General features: G+C 46.0%; 2 protein-coding genes across 3 annotated transcripts in view; both read left to right on the top strand.

Annotated features, from left to right (window-relative positions):
• The window catches only part of LOC108934925 (discoidin domain-containing receptor 2-like), a 29910-nt gene extending 20772 nt beyond the window's left edge, over positions 1 to 9138 (top strand). For both annotated transcript variants that reach the window (XM_018753145.2, XM_018753144.2), the window contains 6 exons: positions 17 to 240; positions 385 to 512; positions 912 to 1109; positions 2387 to 2621; positions 2777 to 2926; positions 8526 to 9138. In XM_018753145.2, coding sequence (XP_018608661.2) covers positions 17 to 240; positions 385 to 512; positions 912 to 1109; positions 2387 to 2621; positions 2777 to 2926; positions 8526 to 8657 — 1067 coding nt within the window. In that variant the 3' untranslated portion in view covers positions 8658 to 9138. The remainder of the gene's footprint in view (positions 1 to 16; positions 241 to 384; positions 513 to 911; positions 1110 to 2386; positions 2622 to 2776; positions 2927 to 8525) is intronic.
• Positions 9139 to 18007: 8869 nt separating this feature from the next.
• Positions 18008 to 24791, top strand: hsd17b7 (hydroxysteroid (17-beta) dehydrogenase 7). Its single transcript, XM_018753560.2, has 9 exons — positions 18008 to 18152; positions 18786 to 18989; positions 19098 to 19190; positions 19333 to 19447; positions 20094 to 20288; positions 21229 to 21333; positions 21724 to 21780; positions 22030 to 22128; positions 23694 to 24791. The coding sequence occupies exons 1-9, from the start codon at positions 18118 to 18120 to the stop codon at positions 23850 to 23852; spliced, it is 1062 nt and encodes a 353-aa protein (XP_018609076.2). The 5' UTR covers positions 18008 to 18117; the 3' UTR covers positions 23853 to 24791.
• Positions 24792 to 25665: the final 874 nt, after the last annotated feature.

Raw genomic sequence — 25665 nt, 5'->3', positions numbered from 1 at the left:
GTGTTGGCTTGAGCAGGGACCAGCGGGGTGTCAAAGCCTGTCCAAGCCGGTCCCCAAGAAGGCGTGCCACACTACGCCGAAGCTGATATAGTGAATCTCCAGGGTGTGACAGGCAGTAACACATACTCTGTTCCCGCCATAACCATGGACCTGCTATCAGGGAAAGACCTGGCTGTGGAGGAGTTCCCCCGCAAGCAGCTCACCTTCAAGGAAAAGCTGGGAGAGGGACAGTTTGGAGAGGTCAGTGACCCAGTCACCAGTGGTACCTCTGATTTAATGCTTACAGGAATAAACTGATGTTTCCAGAGCTAAAATAGTAATGTCATTAAAATTCCCATCAGCTCTGTCTTGCTTTAAAACTTTTGATTTTTTCTTCGACTGCAGGTACATCTGTGTGAGGCAGAGGGCATGCAGGAGTTCATGGACAAAGACTTCTCTTTCGATGTCAGCAACAATCAGCCCGTCCTCGTGGCAGTGAAGATGTTGCGCGAAGATGCCAACAAGAATGCAAGGTGGAGGGAATAACATATCTTTGACTTTGTTTTAGAGTGGACGTCAGCTGAAACGACAAACTCTCCATTGCACTTAGAAACCACGCTATCCCAGTCACGCTCTGTTGCTGACAATGTTATAATTTTATATTGCTTTCCAGGCAGTTCTAAAAAAAGGGTGAAATTGTGCCATAGGTGACAGTTTCATACTTTGCATTTCTGGTCATTTATGCTGCACCTTGCCCAGTCTTCTATGTTAAGTGCTTTCCTAGAACTCAAATAACAGTCGTCATGTTACAGATCTGCTCATAATCACTGCTCTGACACGACCAGAGTAAAACAGTCACTTTGTTGAGGTGCTTTGCACTATCTTGTTTAAGCCTCAATGAGTTTCATAGCCTCCCCTTCCTCAATCCCCAGGACCGATTTCCTGAAAGAGATCAAGATCATGTCACGGCTGAAAGACCCCAACATCGTACGCCTGCTGGGCGTGTGTGTCTGCAGTGATCCCCTCTGTATGATCACTGAGTACATGGAGAACGGGGATCTTAACCAGTTCCTGTCCCGCCATGAGCCCGAAGGTCAGATTGCGCTGGCTTGTAATGCCCCCACTGTCAGGTTAGTAGCTCCAGGCTCACGATGCACCCTTGGTGAACAGCTCCATCTAAACCCTAACCCTGTATTCTTTTCAGCTGCTTTGCATCCGGAATGGCTTGTGTGGCATGTAGCTATACATCATATCTAGTTTCAAAGTTGCACCTTCAGTTGTGAAAGATACGTGTACTAGTCAGTATTTAACATCGGACACTTTAATACGTTTTTTCGACCCCTACCCTCTGTTGCACACATCTCAACTTACATTCCTCTGCTTCTTCTTCTCTTTACCCTTCTTTTCATTCTCATACACCTGTTCAAGCACAGGAGTAGCACGGCATCATTATGTACAAAGCAGAACGTGAGAAAAGTCTTTACTGGATAGACCGAGCTTAAGTGCTGCACTTGTGAATATGGCGTGGTGGCACAGCAGGTAGCACTAGCACCTCACAGCTTCTGATCTGTGTGTTTGGATGTGGGTTTGAATCTACCTATATCTTCCTCCCCTCCCACTGTCCGAAGGCATGTACGTCACGTACCTTAGTTTGCGTAAGTGATTATAGTGAATTTAGTGTAGCGCTTATACAGTTGTATGTCACCTTGGACAAAGGAGTCAGCGAAGTAGTGCAAAATAAATGCATGTAAATTAATAGTTGAAATGCAAAAGGAACATTTTAAATGGTTTTTACATTTTTAAAAGATTTTAAAGTTTTTGAATTTTAGCAATGGGGGCGCGGCGGGTTGGACTGGGTCCTGCTCTCTGGTGGGTCGGGGGTTCGAGTCCTGCTTGGGGTGCCTTGCATTGGACTGGCATCCCATCCTGGGTGTGTTTCCTCCCCCTCCAGCCTTACGCTCTGTGTTGCCGGGTTAGGCTCCAGTTCGCTGTGACCCCACTTGGAACAAGCAGTTTCAGACAGTGTGTGTGTGTGTGTGTGTGTGTGTGTGTGTGTGTGTGATTGACTGGTGTCCTGTCCAGGATCTACCCCACCGTGCCTGGTGCTCAATGATTCTGTGATAGGCTCCAGACCCTTATGACCCTGACAAGGATAAGCAGTTAATAAAAGTGAGTGAGTGAGTTTTTGAGATTGGGAAGGTTTCACTAGGCTCACAGCAAACTTTATTTACCTGAGAGTTCTTAAATCTGTTCACACAGATATGCTGTTAGTGGATATCTGTAGATAATACATAGATAGACATTTTTTAGAAGTACCTTTCATATTTTGCTAAATTCATGTTTCTCATCAGGTTTGCTTTGCTGGACTTGACTCAAGCTAAGATCCTTGGTGCTGTGTTGTCCCCAGCTACAGCAACCTGCATCACATGGCCACCCAGATTGCCTCAGGCATGAAATACCTGTCCTCCCTCAACTTTGTGCATCGCGACCTGGCTACGCGCAACTGTCTGGTGGGCAAAGACTACACCATCAAGATCGCTGACTTCGGCATGAGCCGCAACCTGTACAGCGGCGACTACTACCGCATCCAGGGCCGCGCTGTGCTGCCCATCCGCTGGATGGCCTGGGAGAGCATCCTACTGGTAGTTGTCACTACTTTTAACTTACGAAACTTAACTTTTGTATGGAGGTTATTATTTTTTAGATACTCTCTATTGCTGTCGCATAAACAGTTCTTTAATAACATAGACGATGTCCAGCTGAGAACAATTTTCATTGGCTCCTCACATCCTCCCAGGGTAAATTCACCACTGCTAGCGATGTGTGGGCCTTCGGCGTGACCCTGTGGGAGACATTCACGTTGTGCAAGGAGCAGCCGTACTCACAGCTTTCCGATGAGCAGGTCATTGAAAACACCGGCGAATTCTTCAGGGACCAGCAGCGCCAGGTGAGGGTGTCAGGGATGTGAGTGCTGCTGCAGGATGGACACAAGTACAGCTATATTGTTATCTGTGCATGCAAATAGCAGGGAAAGCATCCGTAGAGAACATAAATTTGTAACATGTAGCTTAAAGTTACAAGAGGGTCTCTGCTATTGTACGTCCAAGCTATTGTGAAGATGTGCAGATGTATTCAGGCTGTAGAAATGATTGAGTTGGAAAAGATAGGCAGGTATGCAACGAAAGTGTGAACATCTGTACTGCAGGCATCTTAATTGCTTGGCTCTTTTTCAGTTATATGGATGATTGACATCATCCCAGAAACATAGTGCAGGGTATAGTGGCAGAGTACACCCTAGACAGTTTGCTTATATTATATTACATTATATAAACCCTATTTCTGGAAAGGTTGGGATATTTTCCAAAACGCAATAAAAACAAAAATTTATAATTTGTAAATTCTCTTGAACCTTTATCTAACTGACAAAAATACTAAAAAATTACTTTTAATGTTTTGGCTGACCAACTTGATTGTATTTTGTAAATAAAAACAAATTTAGAATTTGATGCCTGCAACACGTTACAAAAAAGTTGGGACGGAGGCAAAATAAGAGTGAAAAGTTTATAGAATATTCAAGCAACACCATTTTGGAAGATTCCACAATAAGCAGATTAACTGGTAACAGGGGAAGGTATGATGACTGGGAATAAAAGGAGCATCCACCAAAGGATGGGTCGTGACTCACCACTTTGTGCCAAACATGGTGAGAGAATTGTAAATTAGTTCAAAAAGAACATTTCTCAACACAAGATTGCAAAAAATTTAGGTTTTTCATCTACGATACATAATATTGTGAAAAGATTCAGGAATCCGGAGAAATCTCAATGTGTAAATGGTAAGTCCAGAAACTACTAATTTACATTACATTTGCATTTATTCATTTAGCAGATGCTTTTCTACAAAGCAACGTACATCTCATAGAAAATACAATGTGTGAATTCATTTAGGAGAAAGAGACATAGCTGCAGATCTGTGATTCTTAAGTAGTCACTTTGTTTCCTTCACCATATGCATTGACGTTCATCACACAAGTAGCTGCATAAAACTTTACCAGAGTATCGCCGATTCCTAATCATCTTCGTAGTAGTTCTTGTTGAGATACATATAAATATTTACGTTATATTTACATTTATTCATTTAGCAGACACTTTGCTCCAAAGCGATGGACATCTCAGAGAAACACAATTTGTGCATTACCTTAGGAGAAAGAGCAACAGCTGCAATCATGTGATTCTTAAGTAAACTTAGTTTCTTTCCATTTTATACATGGCACAAGTAGGTGCATAAAAGTCAGAATAGACGATTCCTGATCGCCTTCCAAAAACATTTTTTTTTTTAAAAAAAGGTACACAAGCATTTACATACAATACAGGAGTAGTGGCTGTGTAAAGGCTTATCTGGGCATGATCATAAAGTTATGGTGCATGAAAATTTACACCATACATGAGCTTGAGGGATCATGGGCAAAGTGAGTCCGGAAGAGATGAGTTTTAAGACCCTTTTTAAATGTGGACAAAGATTCAGCAGCTCTGAGCAAGAGGGGGAGGTCGTTCCACCACAACGAAGCCAGAACCAAGAACCTCCGAGCTTTACCTTTTGTGCGTGGGACCACCAAGCGGGCAGATGTGGAAGAGCATAGCAGTCTGACTGGCGCGTAGCAAATGATCAAGTCCTGTAGATAGCTGGGAGCAGTTCCATTAATGCATTTGTAGGCCATAACCAGGGTCTTAAATTTGATCTGGGCAGCTATGGGAAGCCAGTGCAGAGAAACGAGTACAAGAGATACATGCAAACACTTCAGTAAGTCAAACACAACTCGGGCATCAGCATTCTGTATCAGCTGTAGAGGTTTAATGGCAGGAGCAGGAAGGCCAGACAAAAGAGAGTTGCAGTAGTCCAGATGGGATGTCACCATGGCCTGGACAGGTAGTTGGGCAGAATCTGTTGTGAGGTAGGGACAGATCATGTGTATATTATGCAGGATGTATCTGCACATCCAGATTGTGGCTTCAATGTGCTGAGAGAAAGATAGACTTGAGTCAATCATCACTCCCAGAGTCTTAGGCGAGGAGGTAGGTAAAATGAGTGAGTTGTCCAGTTTGATCGAGAGGTCGTGACAGGAGGACATGCCAGCTGGGAGGTGTAAGATCTCTGTTTTTGAGAGGTTGAGTAGTAGGTGGTGATCATGCATGCAAAGATGTCCAACAGGCACGCAGAAATGTCTGATGCTCCAGGTTGAAAGGAGAGGAAGAGCTGGGTATCATCAGCGTAGCAGTGGTATCTAAATCCATGGGAGGCTATGACCAGACCAAGGGAGGAGGTGTAGATCGAGAAAAGAAGAGGACCCAGTACCAAGCCCTGCGGGACACCAGTTGAGAGAGACAGAGGAGAAAAACGGGAGCCCCGCCAGACTACTTGATAGGATCTGTCAGATAGGTAGGACTCAAACCATCTTAGTGCCACTCCTTTGATTCCAAGCTGACTAAGAGAGGAGAGTAGAATCTGGTGATTGACTGTGTCAAATGCTGCAGACAGGTCAAGGAGGATGAAGACCAAGAAGAGGGAGGCCTCTCTGGCCAACTAGAGAGCATCAGACACTGCCAGGAGAGCCGTCTCCGTGGAGTGACTAACTATGAATCCAGACTGATAGCCATCGAGGAAATGGTTCTGGGTGAGGAATTCAGAAAGTTGATCACAGGCCGCTCATTCTAGAGTTTTTAGACAGAAAGGAGAGGAAGGAGGCTGGCCTATAGTTTTGGACTGAATTAGGATCCAGAGAGGGTTTCTAAACCAAAGGTGACATTAAAGCAGTTTTGACAGCAGATGGGAAGCAGCCAGAGGAGAGCGAGGAGTTGATGATTTTAGCAATGAAGGTGGAGAGTTGCGGGGAGATAGTCTGTAAGAGTGAGGATGGCATCAGATCCTGTGAGCAGGTGGTGGGTCTGTGTGATATCAGGAGATCAGAGACTTCAGATTCTAACAGTGGCTTGAATTTGGAGATCATGTCTTTGCAGGGAAGTCCAGCGCAAGCAGGGCAGGGTGTTGCCGAGAACTTGTCCATGACTGCATTGACTTTGTCTCTGAAAAACAAAGCAAAGTCATCAGCAGTGAGAAAAGAAGGGGGAGAGGGTGACAGAGGACACAGCAGGGATGAGGTGGCAGAGAGTCTGTGTGGTTTCTTAGTTGCAGATTGTATTTTGTTGTGGAAGAAGGTTGTTTTAGCTGAGGAGACAGCAGAGTGAAAAGCAGCTAAGAGTGAATAGCAGGGGACTAGGACAGCGAGAGGTCAAAGGACTGCAGGAGCGGCAAAAGGCCAGTTGCATAAATGTCCTTGACATGCAGATTGAAGTCACCCAGGAGAATCAGCAGAGTGCTGTCCCCAGGGAGAGAGCTCAACAAGATGTCGAGGTCATCTAGGAAGCAGCCGGGAGGGCTGGGGGACGGTACAGAACAACAACAACAACAAGAGTGATTGGGGCAGTGATAGAGACAACATGCAATTCAAAGGAGGACAGGTCATGCAGGTGGAGAGGGAGAACAGAATATTCCCACCAGGGAGAGATGAGCAGGCCTGTGCCTCTACCTCTGCCAGAGGGACGGGGTGTGGGAGAAAGAGTCGTTAGTAGAGAGAGCTGCAAGTGTGGATGTGTTGTCTGGGGTGATCCAGGTTTCAGTTAGGGCCAGAAGGTCCAGTGAGAGATAGCAGGCAGAGGGAGGTATGAAGTCACCTTTCTCACTGCAGACTGGCAGTTCCAAAGTCCCATAGAGAAACTGAAGCAGGATGGAGGGTTTGACAGATGAGGATAAACCAGGTTACTGTAGCAGCGGGAGCCTCTGAGTATCTGGTGGTGTCGTCACACAGATCGGTTGCCATAGACAACTTTGATGTTTGACATGTTTGACGCATGATCCCTCGCGGAACAGGATGGTGATGGTGGATTTCACGTAGTGGCGGTGGCCTCCCTCAGTGGACTCCCACAGGTAGACTCCCTCGTCTTTGCACCCTAAGCCTTTGCACCAAGAGGCTGCCGCTACGGGTCACCAGCTGCTATTTTAACCAGTCAAATTCACATCAGCTGAGTCCTAATCGAAATTGAAACTACTCCCACAACGGAAACCAAAACAAACAGACGCCATTTTACTTCAGTCGACAGACGGGACATGGTATTTTTACCTTTACAGGCATCCTAACAAACCACAAACTCACTTAAAATAAATAAATAAATAAATGAACCGACAACGACACCAACACACAACCGATTGCTTCTATCTAACCGTACAACTACATGACAAGAATGCACGTCGGGATATAGCGCTAGCAATAAATAAACTTACCGTAATCACAACTAACTGCAGCGACAGTCCTCTAACACGAAATATAATGCACTAATGAATGTGGCGTGACCTTCGAGTCCTCAGACAGCATTGCATGAGAAACAGTCATGCTACTGTGATAAATATAGCCATGTGGGTTCGGGAGTACTTCGGAAAACCGTTGTCACTTAACACGGTCCACCTCTGCATCCAGAAATACAACCAGAAACTCTATTACGCAAGGAGGAAGCCATACATCAATTGTATATAGAAATGCTGCCGAGTTCCCTGGGCCCGAGCTCATCTCAGATGTACCGAAAGGCAGCGGAAACGTGTGCTGTGGTCAGATGAGCCCACGTTTCAGCTTGTTTTGGACAAAAATGGACATCGAGTTCTCCATGCCAAAGATGAAAAAGACCATCCAGACTGTTATCAGTGAAAGGTGCAAAAGTCAGCATCTGTGATGGTATGGGGGTGCATCACTGCCCACGGCATGGGTGACTTGCATATGTGTGAAGGTGCCATTGACACGGGGGCATATATTAGGATTTTAGAGAGACATATGCTGCCATCAAGGTACTTAAGTAATTAAAAGGAAAGGTGATGTAACATGGTGGTAAACATGCCTCTGTCTCACCTTTTTTGAGTGTGTTGCAGGCATCAAATTCTAAATTTGTTTATATACACAAAATATAATTAATTTGGTCAGTGAAAACAGAAAATCTCTTCTTTGTACTTTGATCAAATACAGGTTCAAGAGAATGAACAAATCGAAGATTCTTGTTTTTATTGCACTTTAGAAAATATCCCAACTTTTTCGGAAATGGGGTTTGTACATCCTAATTAAAACTAATACAAAATGAATGAAAACATAAACGTTTTGTCTCCACATAACACTGTCCAGTACTGATTGTTGACTGATCTATCCCATAAAAACAAGGAATATTTGTCATCTAGTTGCTGATCACCAAGACTCAAGAACAATAGATACAAACTATAAACATTGTGGTGGAAGTGGACTGAATTAATCTGGTATTGAATTTCTTCTCTGTTAGGGTTTGTTATTACTGCCAAATAACATCAAGGTACGGAAAAACGGGTCTTTCCAAAATAAAGAAAACGCAACAACAAATGTAAAAAACTGAAAAATGTTTACCTTCCAAAAATTCAAAACTCAGATGTTTGTGGCACAAGGACCAAGCTTAGCTGAATGTATTTCTTGTGGCTCCCAGATCTACCTGCCCCAGCCAGCCTGCTGCCCTGACCCCATCTACAAGCTCATGTTGAGCTGCTGGCAGAGGAACACAAATGAACGGCCGTCTTTCCAAGAGATCCACCAAACACTTCTGGGGTGTCTAGTATAGGGCCAGGCGGGGCCTCGTCCTCATCTCCACCTTCACCGCCTGTTTCCGCTTGGCTCCAAGCTGCCAGCGGCTAACTCAACAGTTTGCTCCATTTCCTTTGAAGGGTGAGATGGTCTTGATTCTGTATGTACAAGAGTGTGATGACTGTGTAAATAATGTTTGTCAGGAATTCCTGACAGTCTTTCTGTACAGTACATGCTAAAGTAGTTTTCTATAGGACATATAGTGATGTTACAGAAGAAAAACTAGCAAAATGTAGCAATCTTCTCGTATCGTTGTTGTAATGAAAAAAATTATAATGAACTAGTTGTAAAACATATTTATATGTCAACATACACTTCGCAGAGAAATTCATTTGGTGTTTTAACCATGCAGGAAACATCCAACCATCTCAGAGCATTTAGTTTTATTTTGAGGGTTTCATTCATGTAAAAATGCATATGAATGGTTGATTTATTGAGGTTTGAAACAAGTAAATGTTACTGGCATAATGAAATAACTTTTTTCAGTGATATTAGTGTTTCCGAATCAGTACAGTGTTATATATGTATGTTGCATAACTATTTATAAGCATTTCTATTATGATTTTAGCTTACTTTTTCAAAAAAAAACTATTACCAAAAATAGTTTATACATTTAGTGCTAAACATATCATTATGGAGGTACTGAAATAAGTGTATGATCTAATGAAAAGCCAAGTACTGAACAAAACCTTTAAATATATACAGTACTATATATATTTATTTTAATATTTGTTGTTAGTGAATTAAGAATGGCAAAACTGGATGATGAAGTTGCACTACAGTAGCTGTGGACCACAGTCCTTTAGATCTGAGTACCAGGTGGGAAGACCTTACAAGAAACAACTTTGAGGCCAATTATTCCATCACTTTAGTCTCTCTGAAATGGGTCAGCTGTATACATGAGAGCCCTGTAATTTCAAAGCTGTTCATCCAGTATCACTGGCATTCCGCATATGACATTCTGCACTTTAATGACATTCTGCACTTTAACTCCAAGGCTATTATTTTGTATCACATTCAAAGTGCTGGAATATAGTCAAAAACATTTATAAGCCTGTCACAGTCCGAATCTTTTCCAGATTCATTCTGTAGAAATGTCAGAAAACCTGAATCTACAGCCACATGTGTTTGATCTCTAGCTGTACAATCTTTGCTACTCAAACATGAGAGAAGGTTACAGGGTGGTAAATAGTTTGGGCAAAGGTAAATCCTGAGGAAGAAAAACTAATTTGAAAAATTAACATGTATTATTTAATAAATATGATATATATTGCATCATCTTTGGCAATGTGGCAAATTTGTGCAGCAAATTTAAAGGTACTACTTATTTTTTAATTTTGGCTTTTGTTGCTTATATAAAATGAGTGAAAAGACAGGTTTTAGAGCTGACAATTAAAACAACCAAAAACAGAATGTTACAGATACAGCTAAATGGCTCTAATACATTAAGGGCAATTTAAAAGGTGCATGGAGCAGAATAGGTCAAGGACTTTAACAAATAGTTCTACGTAAATTATTTAGGGAATTTTATGGTACAAGCTGAAATCTGACCTGTATTATTCAATAGATTTTTGACACACAGTGCTTTCAGGTGCTAATATGAACTTACCACAGAGATTTGTGTTGGTTGCAGTTAAATAACACAACACTAAAAAAATGTATGAAATGATTGGAAAAATATTTGCCAACCAAAACATTAGTCACATGTTTATCTGTTTTGTTCTCAGACCAAAGTAAATTGTTTAGATTGTATTTTTAATACATGTGCTTCCATTTGCTAATACATGTTTGTCTTTTGTTGTATGGCTTGTAAAATAAATACTCTTCATTCAAGAGCTTCCTTGTTCCATTCTTACTTATGCATTTTTAAAAATATTTTGCCATTTAGAATGCTCGGATGTGACTATTATAGTTTGATCTACACTGATCAGCCAAAACATTAAAACCTCCAGCCTAATATTGCGTGGGTCCCTCTCGTGCCGCCAAAACAGCTCTGACCTATCGAGGCATGGACTCCACAAGACCTCTGAAGGTGTCCTGTGGTATCTGGCACCAAGACGTTATCAGTAGATCCTTTATGTCCTCTAAGTTGGGAGGTGGGGCCTCCATGGATCGGACTTGTTTTTCCAACACATCCCACAGATGCTCAATCGGATTGCGATCTGGGGATTTTGGAGGCCAAGTCGACACCTTGAACTCTTTCTCATGTTCCTCAAATCATTCTTGAACAATTTTTGCCGTGTGGCAGGGCGCATTATCCTGCTGAAAGAGGCCAATGCTATCAGGGAATACCGTTGCCATGAAGGGATGTACGTGGTCTGCAAAAATCTTTAGGAAGGTGGTACGTGTCAAAGTATCATACATATGAACACCAGGACTCAATGGTTCCCAGCATAACATTGGCCAGAGTATCACACCGCCTCCACCAGCTTGCCTTCTGCCCATAGTGCATCCCGCTGCCATCTCTTCCCCAGGTAAACAACGCATACACACCCAGCCATCCACATGATCTAAAAGAAAATGTGATTCATCAGACCAGGCCCCCTTCTTCCATTGCTCCATGGTTCAGTTCTGATGCCCACGTGCCCATTGCAGGCATTTTCAGCAGTGGACAGGGGTCAGTATGGGCACTCTGACATGTCTGCAGCTACACAGTAATCTGCAATCTACTGTGTGTACTGACATCTTTCTATCATGGTCAGCATTAAGGTTTTCAGCAATTTGTGCTATAGTAGCTCTTCTGTGGGATCAGACCAGACGGTCTAGCCTTTGCTCCCCACATGCATCAATGATCCTTGGGCGCCCATGACCTGTCGCCGGTTTTCTTTGCTTGGACCACTTTGGGTAGGTACTAACCACTGCATACCGGGAACACCCCATAAGACCTGCTGTTTTGGAGATATGCTAACCCAGTTGACAATTTGGCCCTTGTCAAAATTGCTCAGATCCTTACACTTGCCCATTTTTCCTGCTTCCAACAATTCACATTTAACAACTAACTGTTCACTTGCTGCCTAATATATTCCCACCCCTTCACAGATGCTGTTGTAACGAGATAATCAATGTTATTCACTTTACCTGTCAGTTGTTTTAATGTTGTGGTTGATCGGTATAAAAATATACTCCCCATTAGTACTACTAGTATGTTTTAGTCTCCTCAATATTGACAACTTCTTATGAGCTTTTTTCTTTTCCTCTCCTCAACTGTTTACTCATTCAGTTCTTATTGTAACAGCGCTGAGGGGGGTAAATGTGTAAATAGTTGGCATTAGTGTTTATGTGTGTGTACATAGTTGTGTGTGGTTTCCGATTGGTTGTCGTCCTATTTATGTTCAGTGTTTGAGAGTGGGATTCTGGGGAGTCCCGGGGAGAACCCCTTAACCATAGGGTGCAGCTGGGGGGCTGGGAGTGACCCAGGGGGATTCTGAGGTGTTCTGTGTCTTGTACTGTCTGAAGTGTCTTTGTTAAGACTGCTGTTGGAGATATGTATGCTTTCAATAAAGAGCACGTTCCTTCTACCCCGTCTGTCGAGCCAGTTTCCAGTAGCTCTATGGGGGGACACTACATTGGTGTCAGGAGTGGGATAGAGCACGCTCTGAGCGAGCAAACCCCAAGAACCAACCGGGGAAGAGAATGTTCTCGGGAGATCGAAGACATTCTGCAGAAGACTTTGGAACTGCTGGCCGCTTTGGACCAGCTGTGGGGACTGTCACCACTATGCCGGCGAGAGGCTTCCCTCACGACGGTGTGCAGAGAAAGAGGTATTCCCCAACCACCTCCCAGGACGGCAGCCTCGGGGGAAACACCGCAGCGAACAGCGCTCTGCCTGCCGCGGTATTCGGGGACGGAGCCGTGGGAAACCTACGAGGCACAGCTTCACCTAGCAGCGCGGCACAACGGCTGGGACGCGGCAACTACAGCAGCACAGCTGGGGCTAGCCTTGGAGGGGAAAGCGCTGACCGTGCTGCCAGACGTGAGAGCGGACCAACACCACGAGCTGCCCGCGCTCACGGCTGCCCTGAGACGCCGTTTCGGCCAACACGAAACAGCGGACTATTATCGCGGACAGCTCACAGCGAGACGACGCGGCAAAGGCGAAGCCCTGGGAGCGCTGGCCGCGGATATCCAGCTCCTGGCGCGGCGGGCGTACCCGCAATACCCCGCAGCTATCCAAGAAGACTTGGCGCTGCAGGCATTCCTCCGAGCGCTCGCCCCAGAACGCCTGCAGCAGCACGTTAGGCTTGCTGCCCCAGCTAACCTGGAGGCGGCGCAGCGAGAGGCGGAACGCGCGGAAGCCGTCCTACGGGAGGCGAAGGAGCCCGCGCATTCTTGCCGCTCCCTGGAGGACGTCACTGATGACGAGGTGGAGGGAGAAGCTGCGCGCCAAGTCGAGGCACCGCCTGCGCACCAACGGCCGCCTATTACCTGCTGGCGTTGTCGGAAGCGAGGTCACCAGGCGCGCCACTGCAGAGAGCCCGCCCCCGCGTCACCTCAGGGAAACGGCAGAGGGGCGACGCCGTGAGGGGGGTTTCGCCCTGTGAGTCCGCCCCTTCTTGGGGCGTACCCTTGTTCCCGGTGGGACGCCTGGGGAAACTCCGCTGCCTGCGGCTACCCTGCCTAATAGAGGGCGTGCCCTGCGAAGCCCTCGTGGACACGGGGTCTACAATCTCGATCGTCCGCAACGGGGTGCTGCCTGGAACGGCGCACCATCCCCCCAAGGGATGGACCGAGGCGTCAGCAAGCCTGCGCATGGTCACAGGAGAGACCGTGGCGATGTGGGGGAAAAGACGTTTGCGTGTGGCTGTGGGCAACCAGCTGCTGGAGCACGAGTTCTGGCTCGCGGAGATCCAGGATCCGTGCATCGTAGGAATGGATCTCCTGGCCGAGGCGGGGGCGGTGCTGGACCTGGGCAGACGGTCGCTACAGCTGGCAGGTGAGAACATTGCCCTCACTCACATGCGGCGGCGGCGAAAGAACCTCAGAACACGCGCCCTCTCCGCCAGTTCACGAGTGGAGGGGACCGGGGCTGCGCACCAAATGGCAGTTGAGGGAGAGCCCAAGGCACACAGCAGGGGCTCCTCTGATGCAGGGTGCGTCACGCAGCCCTCGGTGACGACTCGTGAAGCGGTGCAGATGCTGTGGCAGCGCAGCGGGGCGGAGTTAGAAGAGGGTCAGCGAGAGCAGTTGAGGGAGCTCCTGAACACCTTCATGGACATCTTCGCAGCCCGGGATGAAGACTGCACCAAAACAGACCTGGTGCGGCACCACATTGAGACAGGTGGCGCGGCCCCCATCCGCCTGCGGCCGCATCGCCTAGCGCTGGCGAAGAGGCAGATTGCGGAGGAAAAGGTGAGAGAGATGGCGGCAGCGGGCATCATTGAGCCCTCCAGCAGCCCCTGGTCAGCGCCGGCGGTCCTGGTGCAAAAGAAGGACGGCAGCTGGCGGTTCTGCGTGGATTATCGTTGCCTGAATGCGGTAACCAAACAGGACTCCTATCCCCTCTCACGCATTGACGATGCGTTGGACTGCATCGCGGGGGCACAGTGGTTCAGCTCTCTGGACCTGAGGAGTGGCTACTGGCAAGTCGCTTTGGCGCCAGAGGCCCGGGAGAAGACAGCATTCACCCTGGCGCGGGGCCTCTGGCACTTCACGGTCATGCCTTTTGGCCTGTGTAACGCGGCCGCCACCTTTGAACGGCTGATGGAGCGGGTCCTGTCAGATGTGCCCAGGAGCCGGTGCATCGTCTACCTGGACGACCTGCTGGTACACGCCTCCTCCTTTGAGTCTGCGCTGGCAAATCTGAAGGAGGTGTTTGCTGCCATCCGTGCGGCCGGGCTGAAACTGCACCCCGCGAAGTGCAACCTCCTCCAGCGGCAGGTGAAATTCCTGGGCCACGTTGTGGACGCGAATGGAGTGTCCACGAACCCTGAGAAGGTGCGGCAGGTGCGAGACTGGCCAGCCCCAGAGAACGTGTCAGAGTTGCAGAGTTTCCTGGGGCTGGCGTCGTATTATCGCCGCTTTGTGCGTGGTTTTGCAGACATCACAGCACCACTGCACCGCCTCACTGCTAAGGGCACCCCGTTCGAGTGGACCCCTGAGTGCGCAGCCACCTTTCACCGCCTGAGGGAGGCTCTGGCGTCTGCCCCTGTCCTGGCTCTCCCGATCCCTGGGAGGACTTTCATCGTGGACACGGACGCCAGCGATCAAGGCATTGGAGCTGTGTTATCGCAGGCGGGAGATGGAGGTGAGAGGGTGGTCGCATTCTACAGCCGCCGGCTGAGTCGCCCAGAGAAGAACTACTGTGTCACGCGGCGAGAGCTCCTGGCCGTGGTGGCAGGGATTAAACATTTTCGTCCCTACCTCTATGGGACCAGGTTCCTGTTGCGGACCGACCACGCCTCGCTCACATGGCTCCTAAACTTCAAGGAGCCAGAGGGGCAGATAGCACGGTGGCTGGAGCTGCTGCAGGGGTATGACTTTGAGGTCCAACACCGGCCAGGATGCCTGCACGCCAACGCCGACTCACTTTCTCGGCGCCCTTGCAGTGCAGGCTCGTGCAGGCACTGCGTTCGGCTGGAGGAGCGGCGAGCGACTGCAGAAGAGACCTGCGTTGTGCTGGCGGCAGATGCGGCGAGCGATGGGGGATCCGCTGACGACACAGAGCTGTTCCGCCGGGCCCAGGAAGCCGATCCAGAGCTGGCGGTGGTGCGGGGCTTCCTGCAGTCGGGGCAGCGCCCACCCTGGACTGCTGTGGTCCCACACGGACCCACCGTCAAGTCGTACTGCTCACAGTGGGACAGCCGTGAGGTGAGGGGGGGGCTGCTGTATCGGCGTTGGGAGGGGCCAGTGCCCGGCCAAGTCCTGTGGCAGCTTCTCGTCCCCCGTAGCCTCAAGGAAGACGTGTTGCAGCGAGTGCATGGTCCTGCTGGCATTGGGCACTTCGGTGTGGCGAAGACGCTGCACTGGCTGCGCCAGCGGTTTCACTGGGCGGGGTGTCGCCAAGACGTGGAGCTGTTCGTGCACTGCTGCGATGCCTGCACGGCGCGTAAGGGCCCCAGTGACCGGTCGCATGCCCCCCTGCAACGACTTCAGTCGGGCGCCCCAATGGAGCGCGTGGGCGTGGATGTGCTTGGACCCTTTCCCCACACTGATCGGGGAAACCGCTACGTGCTCGTGGCCATGGACTACTTCACCAAGTGGCCCGAGGCGTACACGGTACCGGACCAGAGTGCCGCGACCACAGCGGAGCAGTTGGTGGAGGAGATGTTCTGCCGTTTTGGGGCGCCAGAGAACCTGCACAGTGACCAGGGCAGGAACTTTGAGTCACAAGTTATGAAAGAGGTGTGCGATGGGCTGGGGGTGCGGAAGACGCGCACCACGCCCCTTCATCCACAGAGCGACGGGCTGGTGGAGCGTTTCAACCGAACACTCACCACACAGCTCTCTGTGCTTACCTCCCGACATCAGCGCGACTGGAACAGACACCTGCCCCTGGTCCTGTGGGCGTGCCGCTCTGCTGTCCAGGAGTCCACCGGCTGCACCCCTGCCCTGCTCATGTTCAGACGCGAGCTGAGGACTCCGGTGGACTTGGCTTTCGGCAGTCCGCCGGAGCCCGAGGTGGGGGGTGAAGTGGGTCCGGAGTACCTTCGGCAACTGCGGCGACGTTTGGAGTCCACGCACGCTTTTGCCAGGCGCCATCTGACGGAGGCCGGCGGGCGGCAGAAGCGCGCATACGACACGCAGTGTCGCGGGTGCCCACTGGCCCCAGGAGACCGGGTGTGGGTATACAATCCCCGGAGGAAACGCGGGCTCTGCCCTAAGCTCACAGACAGCTGGGTGGGTCCCTGCGTGATTTTGGGTCGGCTGTCGGATGTCGTCTACAGGGTGTGGATGGGGCCAGGGCGTCGGCCGGTGGTTCTACACCGTGACAGGCTCGCCCCCTACCATCCCAAGGAACCTGCACCGGGGCCTCCCGGAGAGAGTCCACCAGGTCCAGCGGGCTCACCGTCCCCGCACAGACCCAGGAGGGTGTGCCGGTTGCCTCTGCACCTCAGGGACTTTGTACTTTCGGGGTCGACAGTCGCCGGGACGGCCGACTGCTAAAGGAGGGGCAATGTAACAGCGCTGAGGGGAGTAAATGTGTAAATAGTTGGCATTAGTGCTTATGTGTGTGTACATAGTTGTGTGTGGTTTCTGATTGGTTGTCGTCCTATTTATGTTCAGTGTTTGAGAGTGGGATTCTGGGGAGTCCCGGGGGGAACCCCTTAACCATAGGGTGCAGCTGGGGGGCTGGGAGTGACCCAGGGGGATTCTGAGGCGTTCTGTGTCTTGTACTGTCTGAAGTGTTTTTGTTAAGACTGCTGTTGGAGATATGTATGCTTTCAATAAAGAGCACGTTCCTTCTATCCCGTCTGTCGAGCCAGTTTCCAGTAGCTCTATGGGGGGATGCTACATTATTTCTAAAACCCAGTAAAACAGAGAGACTTTTCCTTCTAATAGTTTTTGATATGACTGAGGAAGCCGGCTCTGTAAACTCAAGTACCGCTGAAGCAGCACTGGGTACAATGTGTGTCAGAGGGACTACTACATTTACACTGTATTGTACTGTATAGTGTATACAGTATTGTAATGACTCCACGTTACTGTTTTAGGAGGGAAACTCCTAAATGTAAATAGTTGCATTATGGGGAATAATGTGAAATGTGGGTGTGCAACCACTGGGGGCACTTCTGGGGAAAATGATGGGGTGACTGTGTCTGCCAGTATGGTAAAAGAGAGCCTCAGAGTGTTAAGCAGGCTGGGAAGGCTGGCTCTGGGTGCAGGTTCTGGAGAAAATGGGTTTCTCACTCCAAGAGCATTATTTCCTTGGTGCTGGTGTTCAAATAAATCGTTCGTAATAAACGCTACCTCTGCGTCCTTCTTCGCCTCATCCAAGCCCACGGCGACACGCGCCACAGCATCATTAAAGTCTAGTTATGAATACTGATGCAAATTTCGGAACTTGTCTAAATGCTCCGTTTTCGTAATTGTGTAATTTCTTCAGACAGCTGTAACGTTTATGTAAGACGCTTCATAGAAAATACCGTCGGAACTCCACTACTACAAGAAATCATCGCAATAGTAGTAATGGGTAGCCCTATTCGCCAGGTTTAATATTACGAATATTCTGGTTTTTCCGTACACGTGTTTTGACTCAAGCAGCTGACCGTAGCTGAAACATCTGATTGGCTGTAGAGTCTGTGACATCCAATCACACCACAGCGGTGTTTTGCGTAGGGCGTTTCAATAGGCTGCAGCGATGACTGGTGATGGGAAAGGTGACGCCCGTCGCCGCGTGGAGCGGAGCGTAGAGTTGTGCTGCGCTGCCCTTCCGTAGTTACCTTCGCTGTCGTGGAGTCAGTCGGCGGTGAGGCGAGAGGGCGGTTGCGGTGTCCATCATGCGGAAAGTTGTTCTAGTGACAGGTGCCAGTGGGTGAGTGAGTGAGTGTCCTCAACACTACATGTCCAACCGGCAGACACACGGTGACGGTAACGAAGGCAAACTACAAAAAAAAAGGAAACGAGTTCTGAATGAATGGACTTCCAAAGTTAAAGTTTTGAAAAACAAGTTTGTGTAAAAAGAAAAAACAAAAAAAAAAAAAAAAAAAACTTATTTGGCTCTTTACTGTCTTTTACTTATATAATGTTATTTTTTATGTTGTCTAGCACTTAACCTGAATGTAATCTTCATAATTCATCATTGTATTGCTAGTTAGTTAATCCTAATGAGGGTATCATGACGTCACAAGTACAGTGAAGCACAAATCTGTGTGATTGTACAACTGAGAACTATTTCAAACTGCACCTTCACGATTTAGACATTTTTGAAAATGGAATTTCATGCCTTGAGTCATTTCATAATGAATGGACTGTTAAGATGAACACTGAAGTGAATAGTGATGCACAGGCCCCAGCCTGGTGTGAGGTGCTGGAAAGAGATTAAGTGCTTTGGCATGAATTAATGCGAGCCGTGTTATGCAAGGCGCTCACGTGAGCCAAGACGCGGCGCACGGCGTTCCTCCCTCTCACCTCTGCCGCGTGTACGCGTGCCTTTTTTCTTTCGCAGCGGCCTCGGCCTCGTTCTGTGCGAGCGCCTCCTGTCCCTGGACAGCCAGGTGCACCTGTGCATGGCCTGCAGGAACGTGCGGAAAGGAGAGGCTGCCCGCAACGGCCTGCTGGCCTCCCACGCCGATGCCGACATCGCGCTCCTTCAACTTGATGTCAGCAGCGTTCGCTCGGTCCTCAAAGCAGCACAGGAGTTCAAGATGAGGTGCGGCAGCCCCGTCCCCCATCTAACTGCGAAACAGACTTCCTTCTCTGCCGCTCTGCAACAATGCCTTTCAACGGTAGCGAAATAAATTCTCTGCACATTACACAGGTATAACAGACTGGACTACCTGTACCTCAATGCTGGGATTATGCCAAACCCGAAATTGAACTTCAAAGCCCTTTTCAAGGGTATTTTCTCCAGGTATACCACTATAATTTTCAATCCTGATTTTTAGCTTTGTTTGCGCACTGTTGCCATCTATACAAGCGTTTTACGACTCGGGTGTTGTAATCCTAATTTTCATTGCAGGTTTTTTGATATTGTGCTTTGTGTTATGTTGCAGAAATGTTGTTAGGATGTTTGCCACCGCAGATGGCCTCCTTACACAGGAAGACCGACTGACTTCAGATGGACTGCAGGAAGTTTTTGCCACTAATATCTTTGGTCACTTCTTGCTGGTGAGTCCTCAGTCTACAGTCCTCACCTACCTCACATATCATCTCTACTGTACTTACTTGAATATGGGTTAGCCTACAGGAATAAAGGTCGTACTCCCCAAAAATAAAGCAATCGGAAATGCATAAAAAGTACTGTGCAACACGTTTGAGTAAACATGGTGCTTTTCTACCTGGAGATATTAAACTGTGCGTAACTGCCGAGCTGTCAAGACAGAGTCAAAATTTCAGGGGGAAAAAGTTTTTCAAAAAAATGTTCAGAAGTTAAGTGTCATCTAATCCACTATGTGGAAAGTACTGATCTCCGGAGTCCGAAACCTGAGGAGCCCAATAAAGCATTTATGATGTGTACCGAGAATCTGTCAGCAGGGGCCACTGTGGAACCAGAATTAAGTAACACTTATGCAAAACCCTTGGTACTTTGTCAGGGCTTTAAACTGTTTCTGAAGTACTGCTAAACAATAATAGGTTAAACTTTGTTCCTACCACATTCTTTCCCCAAGTGAGTCACGATGCATTATTAATGCTCCTCATTCCATCAAGCAGAAAATTATTTTGTGACTGTGGATCTGTGTCAACAACGTGGTGCTGAGCACAAGCCACTCACATGGGGCTTCTGAAAACTGCTGCCTTTTCTCATGTGGTCAAGACAAGGGAACTTGAGCCAGTCTTGTGCCAGCCTGGCCTGACTTCCCAGCTGATCTGGACCTCGTCCAACAACGCCAGGAGGTCAGCCTTCAGCCTGGATGACATCCAGCACAAAAAGGGGTCTGAGCCTTACAGTTCTTCCAAGTATGCCTCTGACCTTCTCAGTGTGGCCCTGAACAGGCACTACAACAACAAGGTGAGGTTATCACGCTGTCGGTTTTCTCATGTTTACAGCCGACCTATTGGATTCAGCTGGAGTGGTATCATTGCTCATATATGCCGCATTCCAAGAGGACTTTCGATAAAAAATAATGGCCAGAGGGAATAAAATGTAATCCTTAAGATATTTTTCACCTCAAGGTTTAGTGGTATTTGAAAACAGATCAGCTTTTCCTACATCACAGGAACTTAAGAAACTCTCATGGATTTGCAAAGAATACAACTAAGACACACTCCTTTACTCTCAACTGTAGTGTTTATACTGTAAAGTGTTTAGTAGTTTCACTAACAATACTTACATGTCTGAGTTTGAAAAATCAGTTCTATGTTATTTATTAAATTTAACTTTAAATTGTTATTTTAAAAAATGGTGAGGGGGCGCGGTGGTGCAGTGGATTGGACTGGGTCCTGCTCTCCAGTGGGTCTGGGGTTCGAGTCCCGCTTGGGGTGCCTTGCGACGGACTGGCGTCCCGTCCTGGGTGCGTCCCCTCCCCCTCTGGCCTTATGCCCTGTGTTGCCGGGTTAGGCTTCGCTTCCCCGCGACCCCGTATGGGACAAGCGGTTTAGAAAATGTGTGTGTGTGTGGTACGAGGGTATCAGGATTTGTCTATCCTGTGTTTTATGCACCTACTTGAACGATGAACATCGGCGCAGCAAGTGGTAGGTAACAAACTAGGTTTACTTGAGACTTCTATGTCTGCAGCTGTGTCTCTTTCTCTTAATGTAATGCATAAATTATACTTTTGCTGAGATGTACGTCGCTTCGGACAAAAGCATCTGCTAAATGAATAAATGTAAATATCCGTAGTTGAAAACGAAAGCTTAGGAAGTACAAAGGGCATGGTGTTAGTGATTTCTCTCAAGACATGTTTTGGAACTGTAATAGCTCATCTGTGAATGCTGTTTTGCTTTGCCAGGGGCTCTACTCATCAGTGATATGTCCAGGAGTGGTGATGACCAATCTCACCTATGGTATCTTGCCCTCCTCAGTTTGGACACTCCTCATGCCCATCATGTGGCTGGTGAATAGCCTGCTCTTTCTCTACTTCTTCAGAGCCCGCAAGAATGTCTTAGAAATCACTGTGATCCGAAATTAAATGAAATACTATTTTTTCATATTGTGTGTTTATAAGCAGATGCTCAAAAGTACTTCGCAATAAAGGAGAAAGACATAAGGGTTACAACTCTAGAGCAATTTACAATAAATATCCATAATGAAAAATTACAATAATAAAAGATCAAGAGAATAAAACATAAAAATTACAACATTAAAAAACTGTCTATCCCAAAATCATATGGCAAGAGGGAATTGCTCTCATTATGTAAGGGAAGCTGATCAGTAGCACGCTGTTGCATTAGCAAAGTGAAGAAACATAGCTAAGTAATGCCTTTTGTTAACTTCATGTTTGTAGATCCGAATCCTCACCAACACATTTACACTGGCACCATACAACGGAGCGGAGGCATTGGTATGTGTCCATGTCCTCAGAAACTTTTTATCAGTATTATGATGTCTGTCTTTGTAAGATCAGAAGACAGACTAAACTGTTATTCATCCCTGCTTTGTTGTCTGTATACTAATTTAAAATTATTATTATCATTTACACTTTTTGTTGTGACAGATTAACCCAAAACCAAACAGAAAGTAGTATGTTCTGCCAACACATGCCACTTTATGTGTCCCATGTTTCTGAAGTATCACGTTTGTTTTCTTACAGTGCTGGCTGTTCCAGCAGAAACCAGAGTCACTGGATCCAGTAGCAAAATACCACAGTTTAACATCAGGCATGGGGAAAAACTACATAGAGGCTCGCAAGGTAGAGCCAGTCATACCTTTCATTCCTCTCATTCTACAGAGGTGATTCAGTACAAGCTCCCCCTCTCATAATTTTCTTAAATTATTATTGTATATCATTATTTTTATTCATTTTTAAATCTGGGTATTTTACTGGTGAATTCTGGGTTTAGTAGAGTTATGTAATGAAAGAGAGTAAATAACATTCTAAAACCTTTACATTTATTCCATTTAGCTGGTGCTTTTCTCCAGAGTGACTTACAGTGTTAAGCTACTTACCATTATTTACCCATTTATATAGCTGGGTAATTTCACTGGGGCAGTTTAGAGTAAGTACTTTGCTTAGGGGTATTACTGCAACCTTTGTATCCAGAGGCAGCAGTTATAACCAATACACTATCAGCTGCCCCAGACATGAACCACCAGTTTTTTGGAATTGCTTCACAGACCCTTAACAAAGACGCAACAGGCATTACAGCCACACAAATGCACTCAGCTGCACACAGGTCATTCCCAACAACACAGCTCCTGTCCCTGGTTATCAGTTTAGAGCAGTCATTATTTTACATTTATTTATTTAGCAGACGCATTACTCCAAAGCGACTTCCAGTGAACTCTATATAGTGTTAGTCGGTGACTTACAATGCTAGATACACTTCTTACAATGGGTCACTCATCACACTTCATTCAAGACAATAAAAACAAAGTAAACGTGGAATAAACATTCATAGGAACATTTAAGAAGGTTGCAGAATCCAATAAATTCTTTTAACTCTGTATAGAAACTTACTTATGCTTAACACATGCAATATAGGAGAACGTCTCCTATTGTATCGATAGTCTCAGCCAGACACAACTATTGATTGTTACGTACATAATATCACAACTGAAACAGCTTTATTATCATTGTTGCTGTTAATTCACTTAGCTCATACTTTTCTCCAGTGCGTCTTATGGAGTTAAGCTACTTAGTTATTTAACCAGTTACACAATTGAGTAATTTGTACAGGAGGAACAATTCAGCAGAACTACTTTTATCAAAAGTATTACAACAAAAGGGAAGGTTTTTGGGAGTCTTAAGTCCTTAGAGAAATAAACTATTAACATGTAACTATTAACTCTGTTACTTAAATCATTGTAAAATACAAGCTTCTTTCAGGAAGCAGGACTTGAGGACCTTAGTGTGTATCATAGTTGTGCTTTTATTTGTGTTGTTTACAGGAACAATGAGTAAGGAATAACCGTAAAAGACTGGAACTTTTTCAGTCATATAAGCAGCTTATCTGTATTTGATACGAAGCAAAATATGTTATTTTAACAGGGGAATAGCTAAGCCCATCTGGTAGCTGTTATCTATGGAGTTTTGCTGAGCGAAGCTGCCGAGCAATTGATGTATGGAGCTGCTGTACCTATCGGCCATTTGGTGTCTCGCCGTATTGATTTTAAAGTCTGACAAAAAATATTTTAACCTAATTCTTTTTTCATGAAAGAATTTGTTCAAACTTCATTTAACTTGAATGGCAACTAAAAAATGTTTGCTCAGTTAATTAAACTAATTCAAATTGATGTTCTTTCTATGGTTTTCAGTTGGATGTGGATGAAGATATGGCAGAGGCCCTCTATGAAAAATTACTGCAACTTGAAAAAAAAATGTGTAAGAAGGTCAGGAATGAAGAGGAGGACATTTCTGACCCTGGACAATATCTTAACCACAATGATACTTTTAAAAGAGCTTTACATTTATGAGCTGTAGCTGAATATTCCTTATTGAATTTACACCAGTTATTCATTGGGACCATTTTCCACATTTCAGTAGCTTTTATAGGGCAACTCTGAACACATAGTCAGTTTTTAAACACACCCCCTATTTTCGACTGTGTGAAGGGGTAACGATGTCCAAGTGAGTCCAATCCATAGCAGATGAAGGTCAGTCATTATTAACCTGGTCATAGTGATTACAGTACTCAAATTAAGGCATTTCAAGGCATTTTGCTGTTGCTATTGCATTCAGTATCACATCCTCCAGATAAATTATGCACAGAGATTAAAATAGTAACTGTGGTGATTCATATGCCATGAATTGATTAGATGAAAAATAAAACTATGTCCTAAGAGCATAAATATCCCAAACCTCTTGAGAATTACAAATTTCCCTATTCTGTTTTTACCTGGGGATTATTTTAATTAATATTTTACCTTAAAAATTTAGAAATATTGGTAAAAATTATTGAAACAAGGTGACTAGGATAGTTACATAACATGAAGTGTGAAATTTCTGTGTTTCTGGCTGCATGCATAATATATTCGCACAGATTTGTGAGGTCATAGTTGTCCCAGGTAAATACCAGTTTTGTTTTACAAGTTAACAACTGTACAAGCATTTATCGTCAAAGACGGATTCCTAAGAAGGGCTACACCATGGAAAATTAATAGTTGTTACTATAATATAAATGTTGGTAAGAACTGACCAATGCTGTATAAACTGTACACGCGTAAAGTGTTGGCCAATTTTTGGAATTTTGAGTAGTGTATATTTCATAAGGTGCTAAATGCATTCACAAAGAAGACAGGACAGAATGAGGATGAAGTCAGGTAAAACACTGCACGACACCACACTAATAGGTGCTAGTCTCTACATTTTGTGACTTGACTTTTTGCCTTGGTCACTTGTAGCAATGTAGCAGCTCAGGCGAAGCCGGGGTGTGCGTGAAGCCTCTTGGAAAAGTGTTGTTTTTAGTGTAATTATAAATCCATTCATTTTCAAATGCATTTCTCACCGATGGCAAATTGTTCTTGCAAAATTCTCTGCACTGCTGCAGTGACATTGGTTGTGAGTGTAATTAGCATCTCCACTGCCAGGTATATGGAAAACATTATTAAAAGTGCTTTTCAGGCAGTGATTTTGACAATGGGCAAGAGATAATGCTGAATATGCTTTTTCCTTTCAACCTAAGGTTAATGGACTCGTTTCACTGATTTTAATCAAATGGTTGATTTTGTTTAGTGTTCTTTTTTTTGTGCTTGTAAGCTATGCAGACATTTGCAAATGCAAGAAAATAAAATTATTTCATGCTGCTCGACAGCCTATGCCATGTGGTGTATTTCATTTGGGAAGAATAATAACTCGAATTGTTCATTCAAACGTGAGATCAATGTACCACAGAATACAATAATGGGTATTTCTGACTCAGTGTCAAAAATGGGCTGACAGAATCTCACAGTTTAAATAACTGACGAAACCGTCTAGGTGCACTTTTCAAAGCAATACTAGTTGCGTTTGGGTTACAACACCATTCACAGAAATTTAAATGTAGTTTTGGTTTAGTCATTTACGGGAGGCACCGTTGATCTGAGGGTATGAAGCGTTACACTACACCGTTACAACACATGTCTTTCTTTCCTAGCATTCTTAGTTTACCAACAGTGAACATGCTGATAGGGGGTGGCATATTTAGAAAAACGTAGAGAAATACCCAAGCCGTCGATGTTATATGGGTACTGTGGAACTTGTAGTTTTTGAGCTGACATAGGATGCACTTCTCATTAGTATGTGGCTTTG

This window comes from Scleropages formosus, chromosome 3, assembly GCF_900964775.1.
Source record: "Scleropages formosus chromosome 3, fSclFor1.1, whole genome shotgun sequence".
In the NCBI taxonomy this organism is placed as follows: Eukaryota; Metazoa; Chordata; class Actinopteri; order Osteoglossiformes; family Osteoglossidae; genus Scleropages; species Scleropages formosus.
Note: the sequence above shows the minus strand (reverse complement) of the source record. Positions and strands in the feature narration are given on the sequence as shown.

Excerpts from the sequence above, each read along its gene's own strand:
- hsd17b7 (XM_018753560.2), top strand. The coding sequence starts at position 18,118 with ATGCGGAAAGTTGTTCTAGTGACAGGTGCCAGTGG. Across the intron at positions 21,334-21,723 it reads TCATGCCCATCATGTGGCTG|ATCCGAATCCTCACCAACAC; the intron begins GTGAATAGCCTG and ends TCATGTTTGTAG. Across the intron at positions 22,129-23,693 it reads ACTACATAGAGGCTCGCAAG|TTGGATGTGGATGAAGATAT; the intron begins GTAGAGCCAGTC and ends TATGGTTTTCAG.